The sequence below is a fragment of the Opisthocomus hoazin genome, chromosome 4 (genome assembly GCF_030867145.1).
Source record: "Opisthocomus hoazin isolate bOpiHoa1 chromosome 4, bOpiHoa1.hap1, whole genome shotgun sequence".
NCBI classification, from domain to species: Eukaryota; Metazoa; Chordata; class Aves; order Opisthocomiformes; family Opisthocomidae; genus Opisthocomus; species Opisthocomus hoazin.
The window spans coordinates 16,838,101-16,851,906 of NC_134417.1; the positions used below are offsets into that span (position 1 = coordinate 16,838,101).

Below are 13,806 nucleotides of genomic sequence, written 5' to 3' on the forward strand. Positions count from 1 at the left end.
CTCTTCGATTTCCAGCTTGTAAGAAGCTGTATGGAGGCAGACGTGCCCTGAGCCCCCACAGGCGCCATTTACCCTCCCACACCGCCGCTCAGGAAGGGTCCCAGGGCACACTCGGCCATGTGGCTCCCCGCTCCCCAGGGGAGGCCGGCGAGCACCCGCATCTCCTACCTTTTGCTGCATGGCAGGCGGCTGTGGGGCCAGCACCGGGTCGGTGATGTAGGTCTTCTTCGTGCCGGGCGGCTGGTAGAGCCCGGGAGGAGCCTGGCCCATGGTGTTACCGGCAGGATATGCCGGCTCGGCCTTCCAGGTGCTCTGCGGCATGTAGGGCGCCTCGGCGCCATTCCTCCCCCCGTACCCGCCGTAGTAGGGGTCCTGGTAGCGGCCCTGCGGCGGGGCGTAGCCGTAGGCGGGCTCCGCAGGGCGGCCGGGCGGCGGGGCGTAGCCGTAGTCGGGCCCGCGGGGCGGCGGGGGGCCGTAGTGCGGGGCGCCGGGCGGGCGGGCCGGCGGGGCCATGTAGGGCTGGCCGGGCCCGGGGGTGCCGTAGTGCGCGGGCTGCGGGCCGGGCGGCTGGTAGTGCGGGCTGGGCTGCGCCGTCCGCACTTGCACGTTGAAGGCCGGGCGGCTGGGCGTGGAGGCCGTGGCGTATGAGGCCGGCACCGGCTGCGGCTTCAGGGTGCCAACGGGAGTCACTGGGATGGGCGCCGGCTGCCCTGGGCCCTTGGAGGTGGACTTCTTGGTGGCGGTGAGGGGAGGCTGGTTGGGGATGATCATCCGCTTGTGGCCGGTGACTGGGGTTGACACGGACGGGGTGGTGGCAGCGGAGCTGCTCGAGGTCCCAGGGCCCTGCAGAGCAAGGAGAGAGAGCCTCGGCATCAGCAGGAGCGGCCGCTCCGGCGTCAGGCCAAGCAGCAAGGGGTTAAGTGGAAACAGGGTTTTACAGTAACATCTGCGCAGCAACTCAAACTGCTTAGGAAGCAGGCATGTACCTGAGACCACACGTTATAAAATGGTAACAGCAACCTTCCCCTGCTCCGACAGAACAGGGACAGTGCCACTCTAGCCGAGCAGAACCGCCGCGTGCGGCATTTCATCTCTCATTGGAGTTTTCTCCCCCACCTCCACACAAACAAACAAACTAAAAAGTGATAAACACAAGAAAAAGGGAGATTCCCTGGAGAATAATTAGGGGAAGACCTATGCATTCCTGTGAAAATAAGAGTGTTTTGAAAAAGAGAGAAAATGAGATTAGAGTCTCTATGGAGGCACCAAAATGGGATGGCCTGAAAGCAGCTCCCAAACCGTAAGAATTAGCTTGGATCAAAGCAAAATATCGAGGTGTCGCAGCCCCTGGCTCCACTCCTAAGCGCTGCTGGTTGAAAGCCTGGAGTGACCCCAGCAAAGGCAAATGTTACACACAGGTCGTTAAAGGGCAGAAAGCGGGCCAGAATTCCTAAGAGCTGCAGAAGTCAGCTCCCGCCATGGCAGCCAAGAAACCCTGCACCAGTGCCCCAGGCATCGCAGCACCCAGGCAGCCCGGGAAGAGGTTCACAGCAGGTGCCGCCGCTTCATGCCATTTGGCCACCAAACGAAGATTTAGTGGAGTGACACTGTCCTAGTAGGCATCGTACATCCTTCTGTCCAATGAACTTGTTTGTCTGGTTTACCTCTTATTTAAATCCCATGTCCAAAAACACCGGTGTGAAAGGACATCCTTGTTAAAGAGCTAACAATGTGAAATAGTTTCTGAAGAACACTGAAGATCACCATTTTTTCACTAAATCAAAAGAAGAGCAAACCTGAATTTTGGAAGTTTAGGGTCAGGCAAAATTTCTTGCCACTCTCTATTTTCCTTTATTCTGAAAGAGTACCTGCATTTCATGCCTTTCTTTACAGAGATGCATTAAAGGGCAGACATGCAGTCTGACAGTATTTCTTTGCTGTGGCATTTAACGCGGCAGCTATACATCATCCAAACTTCCCGCACCAGACTTGGTCTCCCCCGGGATCCACTTGATAACCTCCAAGCTCACAGCAGCCCACAGCCAGACCAGCTCAGCCCTCACTGATGGCTGCGTTCACGCTAAGGCACATGCCACCCTTCCCTAAATGACTAACCTTGCACTTGTCCCCAGGTGCTCCTGCTTTATGCAGGCACCCTGGCCTCCACTCCCTGCCCCATCACCCCCTCACTGGGACTGCTGGACTGGGTGGGGAGCGGTGGGGCCCATCCCGGGCACCAGCTCTGCCTGGTCAGCAGGTGGCGGCAACTAATTGCTGCCAAACCAACCCCGGCCCGCGGCTGGAGAGGGACCGCCACCGCCCGCTTTGGTGGGCCTCCAAGGGAACTGAACCCCTCTTCCACAGAAGGTGGGAGAACGGCAGACACTGCCCCACCCACCCCTTGCCAGCATCTGGCAACCACCACATACAAAGAAAGGGGAGATAAGGGCAAGCCGCTCAAATTCTAGTCCACACAGCCCACAAGCAAGTCTACCAAAGGAAGAAGGAAGCTCTACTACCAAACTGGTAGCTCTTCCCTGGTGATGTGCAAATACATTTTTGATGATGCGTTAGTAAAGACTTCACTCCTGTAATCAAAGCTTCACGGCAAATGTCTCATGAGAGTAAACTTCCCATGAGGAATCACTACAAATGAGAAAAAAACAGTCAAGAGCATCAATCTGTTTTGAGAGATGTAGAAGGTGTGTATGCAGAGGTGGGGAATAATAAGGCAGCAAATTTCTGCCAGAGAGCAAACATCTCAATGTATTCGAACCCTGACCTTGCCAACAGATCCATGACAAGGCAGTACACAGACAGACTGAAGAGATTTTGAAACTGAGAGCAAAGAAGAGCTGAAGCGTGTCTCAGTTGAACTGCAAGGGCAGAGGGGTTAAGGATCTGTAGCCCTCCACTAATATTGCCTGATTCTTCTATTTCTGAAACACCTGACGAAGGGGCAGGCATTCCTCCATCCCTGCTTCAGAGCACAACTGCACCAGTGCTCACTGCTAGCAAGAAAGTTTGCTTTCTGTTGGAATTGTTCTCCCATGTCAGCTTGACATTTACGCACGGGAGTGCTAGAAACTTTCCCATTTCCTCACCTATTTCATTCTTGTAAATGACAGTAGTTTGTCCACTTACTGTAATGGGATGAAAGGTCCACAACACAACACTGTGTAATTACCACCAGAAAAGGATATATTTTTTCCCACATGAAGAGGGAGAAAGTATAATGTTTTAAAGACAATGGCCTACTGGGGGGAGAGGGAATGTCCAAAACAACACAAATGAGCCCTGTTCATCACGTCTTGTACTTCCGAATGCAGATGCTGGAAGCAGGTGATGACAGACCACTAGCAAAGCTCTTGCGATGGAAGCCTATTCCATCTCAGGAACCGGGGGACTTTAATCTTACTTATAAACATCCACATAACACTTCACTTAATGTGTTGATGCCAGTCTCCTGTCTGTACTGGAATACACCTTAAGAACAAATAATAACCCCTTCCTTCAAAAAACCCCTCATTCCCTGTTGACTGGCACTCTGAAAGGCTCCGGGCAGCTCCCACGTCTGACACTACGAAGAGGATGTCTCCCCCCCTGCACCAGAGCCCAGGGGAGGAAGGTGCTAAGCTGGGGGTGCCCGGGCCAGAGACGAAGCTTTGCCATCAACTTCACGGCAGAGGCTCAAGCTAACAAGTACCGGCTGCATTGTGGCATTCAAACCACAGGCTGCCTTGAGGAGGAGGAAGTTTGCATCAGTAGGAGTCCCCAGAGGCTCCCTGCGTGACTCATTCTGAATTCCTCTGAGAGTGCTGGGCAAGTGTATGATGAAAGCTGGGCTTCAGGGGGAGGAAGAGGGTGTAAGGCTTCTTAACGTGGTGTAGTAGAGAAAGGGGACAGGGTAGAGGGAATTTTACACCACCGGAGCGCTGATGATGTACAGGGATGCAAAGTGGCTCCTGAGCAAGGGCACAGGTGAGGTTATTACCATAAATCCTCTGCCCTTTTGCTTGGGAGAGAGAAGGATGGCCTCAGTTCAGCCTGCTGTATGTCTAGCCATCCACTCAAGTATCACCCCAGGGTTAAACCTCTAGATTATTAATGGATTAAGAAAAGACTTTATAAACGCACATGAACTATGGACAAGATTCCTGCTCCGAGGACAGGCATGTGCGGAAGGATGAGAAAAGGGTACTCAGATACCATGGGGAAGAGTGATTACAACAGATGTCTGGAAGGCACCAGGAGGATAGGAGGGATGGATGAGGCCATAAGGATGCCAGGTATATGGAGAGGGAGTAATGAGCAGAAAGTCAGAAAGGACTACCTAGGTACAGTCCTAGCAGAAGAGATGACTGTCGCAAATGTTTCATCCAAATCAGCCCACAGAACTTCTACCAGTGCAACGAAAGAGACTCATCCAAAAGCACATTAACATGTCAGCCCAGAAGCATGAAAACAAGTACAAACAGGAGAAAGAAAAAGGAGACAGACAAAGACAAGGAGTGGATTCATAGTACAGGCATCCCTTCCTCCAGCAGCTCCCAGACACCTCTTTTCAAAACCATATTGCATCTGCAAGTGACTATCGCAGCCAAACACGCTCTCTGACATCCTCTAAGGGCTGTTTTCAGAGGAAGACAGGCTTTCCTCTGCTCGCCATGCACTAGATGAAACTGTCTGACACACTTCGCAAGTGCAAATTAGAACCACGCTACTTACCATCAACCCCTTCTTGCAAATTCATATTTGCAAAGAGAGAGTAAACTAGAAACCCCAGGTGCTGATAACGCAGAGTTGTTAAGAGAAACTAGAGTAGGAAGGAGTTAAATTCAGAACCTCATCTACCACAAGCATTATAATACAAATTCTTTTTTTTTAATGGGGAAAGCACAAGAGCCTTGTTTAAACACAGATGGAAGTACCTAAATGTACTGCCTCTTCTACAAATGAATTAACTAGTAGTTCAAATAAAGGTGAACTAATACTGACAAAAATCAAGTAAAACTCAATCGATGTGGGAGGAAAAAAACCCCTGAACACTTCTCCTAAAAAAAGTAACCATGTGTAACCATGAGGGCAATCATTTTGCTTGGTAACTCCTGCCTTGTCTTCTTAAATGCAGTGAAAGTTTATAAACATTTGCAGGAATTTCTCGTACCAACCATCATACGAGAACTCTATGGTTGTTGTGATAAACCCGTGCTGTCGTAGGGGTCTGACTGCCAAAGCTGGGTATCTGGATTCAAAGCTACCCTGGTGGGGAAATCCAAAATGTTGAGTATCTGTGTGATTCTTCCTTCTGTAGAAATTATTTACATAGATCTTAAATTAAATTCAATGTATACCTACAACTAAAAAGTCATCATATTGGTACTAGGGATGAAACCTGTTCTATAGAAATTAGCCTGTAATTCCATACAATTTGTCAGGGTTAAATCTTAAAAAGAGTACAGAATAACTACAGTCTACAGCAGGAGCATGATTCTACATGATCAGCTGGAACCATTATGAAAAGGACTTCATCCTCCTTTTATTTTGTGCATTTGTAGAGTATTTTCTATAGAATCCCTTCAGTTATTCAGTTTCACAGACTGGATCAAAAATGCCAACACAAAGTTTATCACATTCTATTCAATTTTCCAGGCATTTTTCATAAAGGTACAGTTGAATAGCTTTAGCCCTTTAGCTGTCAAATTATCACATATAAAGATACATTATTCCAGCTCAGTGGTTTTCAACCTTTATGCTCGGCAGCCCCCAAATGTTTTTCAGAAGAGACAAGCTCCTTTACGAAGAGTTAATCTACTGACAATAAACATGGCTTTTCAAGTCACCTTTCACTGAGTTCTTCTTTGTTACCTTAGGAGTGATCCACAGACCCCCAGGGTTTGCAGAGCACAGGTTGAAAACCACGGCTCTAGCTGCCTTCTTTGAGCATTTCAGGCACTATTTACTCTAGGAGAGGAATAAAACAACTCTTCCTCCTTGAAAGACAGAAACCTGGCAACTACCGGCAGGCTGAACCCAGGATGCAGCGTTCCCCAGGGGCTGCCAGTTCAAGCTGCCGGTGCAGCACCTCTTCCTAACTCAGCCACGCTTCTTCATGGTCCACTGGCACAAGCTGGACAGAAACATGGGGCCAGCTCAGGCATGGGCCATATGAAATCTTGTAAGTATCACTCAGTGGCAGTGGCCTGGGTGGGAAAGGCAGCAAAGGGTGGAAAATTAACTTGGCTTCTCCTGATGCCACTGATTGGCATTTACCTCGGCTAGCTGGAGGTGCATAAAGCTCCCTCTGTGAAATGCATCTCCACGGGGTCATTTATCCCGTTCTGATATTGAATACTAAAAGAGGGCAGATGAATCATCCAGTGGGGGAACCTACTTCACTGACTGTAAAAGCAGCATAAAAACAGCCAAGACAAGTCACTGAATATTTAGACAGCACAAGTTAATGAAGAGAAGTTCCACAATAAGCAGGTAATTTCAACGTGGCCGTAAGAAGCACAGATACTTCTTCCCCGCACTAAGCGCGCTGCCACTCAAGCTGAGCCAGTGCTGTGCACCGAGGGGATCTCTGAGTGCAGCTGCTCAGACGATCAGCCAGGACCCTGCCACGCTGCGCAGCCAACACAAGACCGAGAGGCTGGGCTGCAAAGGCATTTCCAGCATATGCAGGGGGGTGACATGAGCAGGCCACCCTTTCCCAGCTCCTTTCCCCCTCCATGCTGAAGAGTGGCTCCCGCTGGAACTGGAGCGGCTGCCTTGCCAGGAGCAGTGGCTGGGCTGAGCCTCCCTCCCGCCTGAGGCAGCAGACCCCAGCTCCCCCTTAATTTGGGAAGGATAACCCCAGAGAAAAATCAAATACTCTGCTTTGAAACCTGGGCCTTTAGATACCTGGAAATGCGAACAGGCATTTTGCAGGGTTTCCTGATGTGCAAACACATCTAACCCCTGCCGACTTCAAATTCTGTATTTGAACAAGCTGCCTTACTAGTGGTAATGTATGTTCCCCTGAACACATACATCCTCCTCTTCTGTCTGAAATAACATCTGAGTGAAAAAGAGAAATCTTTGGCCTTTGATTTGGGATTTGCAGATGCCTGGAGTCCTGGTAGAGCTCCAGCTGGGTTGCTGAATGTCCAGAGATCCTGGGCAGATGCACTGCCACCATTCAGCATACCTGATGTATTTTCAATATACAGGATTTTCTGGCCTTCTTTTACAATGTCCAGACAGTAGCCTGAGCACTCTGAGGACACCTCAGTCCCCTCTGCACTGCTGCTATGTGGTGCACACAGCTCAGTTGCTAACACTGAGCTCTTTAGGTGTCAAAATGCCCTTAGAATCCGGTCCAAAATTTTGAAGTCTGTTCCAAAACCTTAAAACCCTCAGCCAAAGCATGTTTATAATTGGATGGAGATTTTCTTTACAGTTTCATCATTCTCTCATTTCTAGTTTACAGCTGACAAGTGAGTGTCACGGAGGCATGGGCTGCGCATGGATCAGCAGCCACACTCATACTTCCCAGATGTGCTTATAGGGGAATTCAGCTTGTTGGCTTGATCACCAGAAGCTATCAAGGTATTTGAAAGGATTGCTCCTAGGCATTATACCAAAAGAAGAAGAGGAGAAATCTAATAAAGTGTTCATCTCTGGTTCTCAAAAGAAGAGAATACTTTGCAGATGCCATAACGTGTTACAAGAACACACTGCTTCTGAGCTTTGATCTGTTTTTCAGCTGCTACTGTGGGTGGAAAAGGAGTCAACATAGTTGTTAACATTTCTGTTTGCAATCTCTTTCGTACTCCTTGTGACGGCCCAGCTTGAAACACCAGGGAGAAGAGCATGCACAAAAGAAAAGGTGATAAAAAGTTGACCTCCAATATGTTATCATGGAAAACAGCCTTTCACAAGCGACTTGTGCAGTTACAGACACACACCTTGGTTCAGCTTTCAGTACTGGTGTCCAGTGTTTTAGGCAATCTGGGTTTCCACTTTCCAATACCCCATTAATTCCAAAGAGCTTGAACACATCTGAAAAGTTTGGTCTCCAAAACACAGCAGTGTTATGCCAGGGAAGAATTTCGCTTTTCCTTCTCAGTTTCATATTTACTTTTTATTTGTTTACCCCATTACTATCTCTACGATGACTACTATGAGCTTTTTTTGTTTTTCCCTTTCAGATGAGTGATCATCTGGTATTTATGAGGACTATGTGAGAGACCAGTTTTAAATACATGCAAACAATTGACCTAAATACTTCTAGTTCTGGTGGACAGTCAAGGGCTATAATTTTAGCTCAATTCATTGAAAGGGCTAGTTATGATTAAACCTCTCCTATTTAAGCAATTCCACTTGACCAGTTCAAACGCAGTAGCAACTTCATCTACACGAACATCGGATATCAGCACAAGAAATATCTTTGTCAAGAAGCTAGAGAAGATGCCAGTCATGAGAAGTTAAATGTTTTCTGAATTAGTCTTGGGATATTTCTGTAATTTCCCACTCTCCTCACTAAAATGACAAATTTATGCCAGTCTGGACCTCAGGAACATGCAATGGCAGCCCCCTGCGCTGGCTGAATCGGTGGCACATCAACTCAGCAGTAAATTACATAAGGAGCTGTGCACCACAGCTCTTTGGTTACATCAAAATGCAGAAGTACTGAATACAATCCCAGAACAGAAGACCACAAAAAGGGTAGAGCAGCACCATGTGAAGACAAGTCACTATGTGCATGGAGCAGTGAAACTGAGCTCCCAATAGAGCACCTTCTCTAAGCCTTAGCAACGCAGGAATGTCCAAAGCATTTCCGTTCAGCAAACTGGGCCCTTCTCATAGGCTGAACAAGTCTCCTTCTTAATTCAGACAAAATGTTGCCCTGCCTGTCAATGGGGAAGCCCCCACCCCCCTATAAATAAGAACTTTGGGTAAGCAAAGTATTTTTATGACTTTTGCTATTACTAAGCTAGTGAAGCTTAAAGTATCGTAATTACAACATCCACAGACTTAAAAACGTTTTTTTCTTCCTTTTATAACTTGCTATTTGTAATGGAAAAGAAGCTCTTGTGCACCATAAATACGGGCAGGTTGGAGGGTTATACAGATTATGCTGCTATCCACAGATGTGAATCATGATTATAAAAAACGGATCTGAAAGGTACAATGGAAGATGCGTGTGTGAGGAGAAGGGATGTGCACCTGTGAGTGACAGGACGAAACACACATATTCATGAAGTCTGCTGGAGAAGTCTCCTACAACTTCTATGGAAAAGTTATCATTTCCTATTGCATGTTGAACAACTGATTTAAAGAGCAGCCCAAAAACTCTATAAAAGCTTCTCATTTCCTACTAAATTGCAAAGGAGTTTTAGAGTGTTTATAGAGTATGCAAGCTTGGTTCCTTTATTAATTCTAGAGAACATTAAAAGAGTGTGCATATGCACACATAAAATAATATGAAATACATATGCACTCAGGCACTACTCGGTTTACTTTGTGTTACTTGTTATTTGTTTACGATTCCATTTATTTGCTGCATTGCTTGCATTTATAACCTATTTATCTTTTCAAATTCCAAAACTCTACTAAACCAGATTTTAAAAATTATCCTACCAGAGGGCATAAACATTTTCAAATGTTAGTATTGTCTCTATTTCCTCTGAAAACCATGTGTTTTCATTCTTCTTTTCCTCACGTTTTAAAGGCTGTGCGAATAGTAGCACAGAAGAGCAGAAGCATCAGCAAACAATTCCGTGTTCATACAACATCTGCTTTCTTACGGCTCACTTGAGGTCCAGAACCCACCGTCATCCGCCAATATTTTTAGTGGGCTACAAAACGATTCAAGTTAGTAACTTGAGTGGTTAGCAGCAGACAAAAACTATACAGCCTCATCAGAAAAATAACAGCTCAACCAAAAAACTCCATAAAAGACAGGCAGATGTGACAGAAAGGTTATTTTCCTATTAGGTCCAATGTACACCTTTCCAAAAGGCTGACGAGATCCAACAACAGGTCAAATTTAACTGTTTTCCCAGACAGCTCCTTCTGGGAAGTGGAGTGGAACGTTCCCTCATTTATCCATCTGCCTAGGTTATCACCACTGCCCGAAATACCTTAGTCTTTCCACAATATCGCAGACTCCAAGTACAACGTTGAGAAATCTATCTGATTGGAAAGGTTTTCTTTCATCTGCTGTGGTCTTTTAAATTGTTCTATAGGTATATAAATACATACACTATGATACATAGAATTTACCCACTGTAACATGCCTAGTCAAAACACCAGGGCAGTACTGTAACAAGTCAGAAAAGTGAAAGAGAGAGCATTAATTTATAGCACAAGAAAAAATGCCATCTGTACCACAGAACAACTCCAGTATAAAACAATACCGAAAGTTAGAGTATTTTTAAAATAAGGTATTAACTCAGAATAATAACTGTTTCCTCACTATTTTCCTCTCTTCATAGAGAACATATAATTACATTAAATGTATGGCTAATAGAGTGTTTACTCAAAAGACACACTGATAAAAATTTAGAATCATAACGGTATCACGCTAAAAAGCCTGTGTAAAGCAATGTCAAATCCATTGCCTCATCAGGCTTGGTTCTGCTGCAAACAGCATTATAAATTAATCCAGTTTTCCTAAATATGCCTTGAGGAAACAAAACCACAAATAGCCATTGTAAGTTCTAATAGAAAAAAAGCATAAAAAAAAAAAAAAAATCTTCTCTTCATTCTTAACCAGAATGCAGGAGCTGTATTTTTAGCAACTGGTAGTGCTGAATAGGTTACATACTTAGTCCAAAAACGTCAACTTCTTTTGATGCAACTTAGTCCCACACACTAGTTCAACACCAGGCCTTCTCCTATGCCACACTCCTCTCAGCTCAGCGGTTTTAGGAAAACAAAAAAGGTTGCTAAATTTCATCAACAACGACCTAATGAGCCCAATTAAGTTCTGATTTATAATTTCCCTCGCTTACACTGTTCTTAGACCCAGATGACATCCCAAGACATTTGCTCCATGGCTGCCGATTGGGTTAAGGTTATCACAGTCACAGCCGAGAAACAGAATATTCTTCAACACCTCTTGTTGCCTGCGTTACACTTTTTTAAAAATGCCTTGTATCAAGCCAGATTCTGATCTCAGGGACACTGGTGCCAGCTTGAGCATGACTGTTGACTCCAACAGTTCTACTCCAAATACGCTGGCTGTTGCAGAGCAGGATTTGGCTTACTGCTGCCTCCGAATTTGGAGGGTTCTTCTCCCCACTAGGAACACAGCAGAGGTTTCTATGCAAACTGTAATGAATCCCATGGATCTAACCTTCTCCAGGTAATAATCATCTACCTTTGCTTAAAACTCAACAGGTAAGGAAATCTTGGCAATTCATACTGCTGCCACCCGAACGAAAGCAAATGAAATTTATAACCCAGGCAAAATACAGCCTGCACTGGACCAAGCCTCAGCACCTCCGAGTGCCCAGCTTGGCACCGAAGGGCAGCAGCATGGACCGGTGCAGCTCGCAGGCCAGCTGCGCACCCTGACCGGTGCACCCATCCACAAAGGCTTTTGCCTTTAGGAATTAAAAACAAGCGTGCTAATTCAAAACAAGCAGACGTATCCTCTCTCTCTCCTCACTTCTTTCCTTGTGGTGGATGTATAAATGCATACTGATGCCTACCGGGATTTATAGACTAACCAATTTTGACATTTTTAACTTCAGAATTTGAAACAGCGACTTTCTAGCCTTGGGGCCAGGTGTGCTAAATGCTAAAAACTTTAGGACTACAGAGTATTAATTTAGTCCTTCTGAGCAGCTTGGCTTCAACAATGTTGTAACAAGCGCTCAATGCTCTCCAACACTCAGCAGTGGACGCCCAAAAACTGCAAGGAATTTTGGATCCAAAATGGAGTTTCATGGCTTTCGTTCTTTTTTGTCACAGGTCAAAGCAAGCTCCAGAACTGAACTCGAGGGGAGAAGGGAGAATTCAGGTCTGGGTTTGAATTTACGGCAGGATTAAATCATATTTCATTTCTAGCTTGCAATGCCTTTTTTTTTTTTTTTTTTTTTTTTTGCGGCTCATGACTTATTTGTATTTTAAGAAAAAAAACAGCTATGCACGGAGCAAGCGTCCTGGCACCACAAGTCATCAATAAATCTCTTTTCCATAACAACCCACAAGAATTCACTGCAGGACCCAATTGTTCAAACACAAAGCAATGACATGCTATAAGCTTTCAGAAGTATCATTCTAGCCCTTGTGGACTCGCTGAATTCTGTAAATGAGTCACCGGCCTCTCAACAGAATTGTCAAAATTTAGGTTAAGCCAGGTTAATTCCCTCCCCCCTCTAACTTAGCAGTCCAGCTGCAGAGCACGGCTTTCCAGTGAAAAACCTAAACTCAGACCCCATTCACCCGGAACACGAAATCTCACAGGGCCCAATGCCCACTTTTTCCTAAAAGCTAGAGATGAGCCACACTAACTGGCAAAAAATGTGATTTCTGAAGCCTCACCGGCCATGTGATGAAAAAATCAATATTCCTCTTACATTGCACAAATAATTTTCTGCTGAAGGTCAAAGGACCATAGCTGAAGCTACTACAGCTGAGGAGGGAGAAAGGGCAGCTTTAAGAAATGGGGGATGAGGAAAGCAGATATTTTAACCAGAGCAGGGACAGAGGAGACACTAAAACCAACTCTTCTAACCAATGCAAGTGAGCAGATGTGGCGTTCGGGCTTGGGCTCAAGGCTTCAGCCAGGTGGGACACGGAGAGGACATCCCCTCTGGCCCGCAGGCTCTCCTCGGTGGGAGCCGAGACGACGGGTACTCGTCTCTGTCCAAGGTTACTTGTGACAACCACAGCTTGCAGCACAGTGTCCTGCCTTAGCTACCTTGCCTCTAGCTAACCAGCATCAGCTACACTGGAACCCCAGAAAGAAAGGTTTTGCTGGGCAGACGCAGCATATCATACTCTTCGTAAAGGGATAAACTATACTGAAAGGAACTCAAGTTTTTGTACCCCCACGCCTGTTCTGCTGGAAGATCATTTGAAAACACGACTGCCTAGTTTGTTAGGAAAAAACCTAAATTTCCAGGATAAATATTTCATGTCCAGTTTGTCCTCAGGAACAGCTACAACAAACAAAAATCACAGCAGATCATGCCATTGATTTCCATAGTCTATATAAATTTAGTAGCAACCAATAAAAACTCTAACCTTCCAACAGCTCTACAGTTTTCACCACTGAGAATATATCCTAAGGAGGAGAGGTTTCAACTAGGCTGTAATTAATTTTTTTTTAATAAAAAAAAAGTACCAGCAATTTTTTTTATAAAGGAAAGTTGGAAAAGGAAAAAAGAAAAATACAAAAATGAAAAAAGTAAAAAGAAAAAAGGAAGAAGGAAGAAGAAAATAAATTGTTTATCCTACTGCTACTGCAGAGAAATATTTAATTGATGATTTTGGACTTTATTAAAAAGTAGTTTTCAAGATTGCAGAAAAAGCTTAAAACACAATAATAGCTAAACAGCCTACTGGAAAACTAAGAAGAAACTGAAATAAGGTTTTATTAAAGAAAAAATATAAATTATTTTAAATTGATCCCATGATATTTTTAACAGCTGGAATTAATAATCCTGAACTCAGCCATATTCTACTATATTTAGTTTTATATCTATCAAAGTTGACACGACTTTTCCGTGAGACAGACAGAGAAATATATAGGCTGATAGACAGATGGATAGATACATAAAAAGAAAAAGGAAAAATATCATTAGG

General features: G+C 45.2%; 1 protein-coding gene across 7 annotated transcripts in view; it reads right to left on the reverse strand.

The window, feature by feature from the left end:
* LPP (LIM domain containing preferred translocation partner in lipoma) overlaps positions 1 to 13,806 on the reverse strand; it is a 355,991-nt gene that overhangs the window by 134,534 nt on the left and 207,651 nt on the right. For all 7 annotated transcript variants that reach the window (XM_075418090.1, XM_075418094.1, XM_075418093.1 and 4 more), the window contains one exon: positions 169 to 843. In XM_075418090.1, the coding sequence (XP_075274205.1) occupies positions 169 to 843 (675 nt within the window). The remainder of the gene's footprint in view (positions 1 to 168; positions 844 to 13,806) is intronic.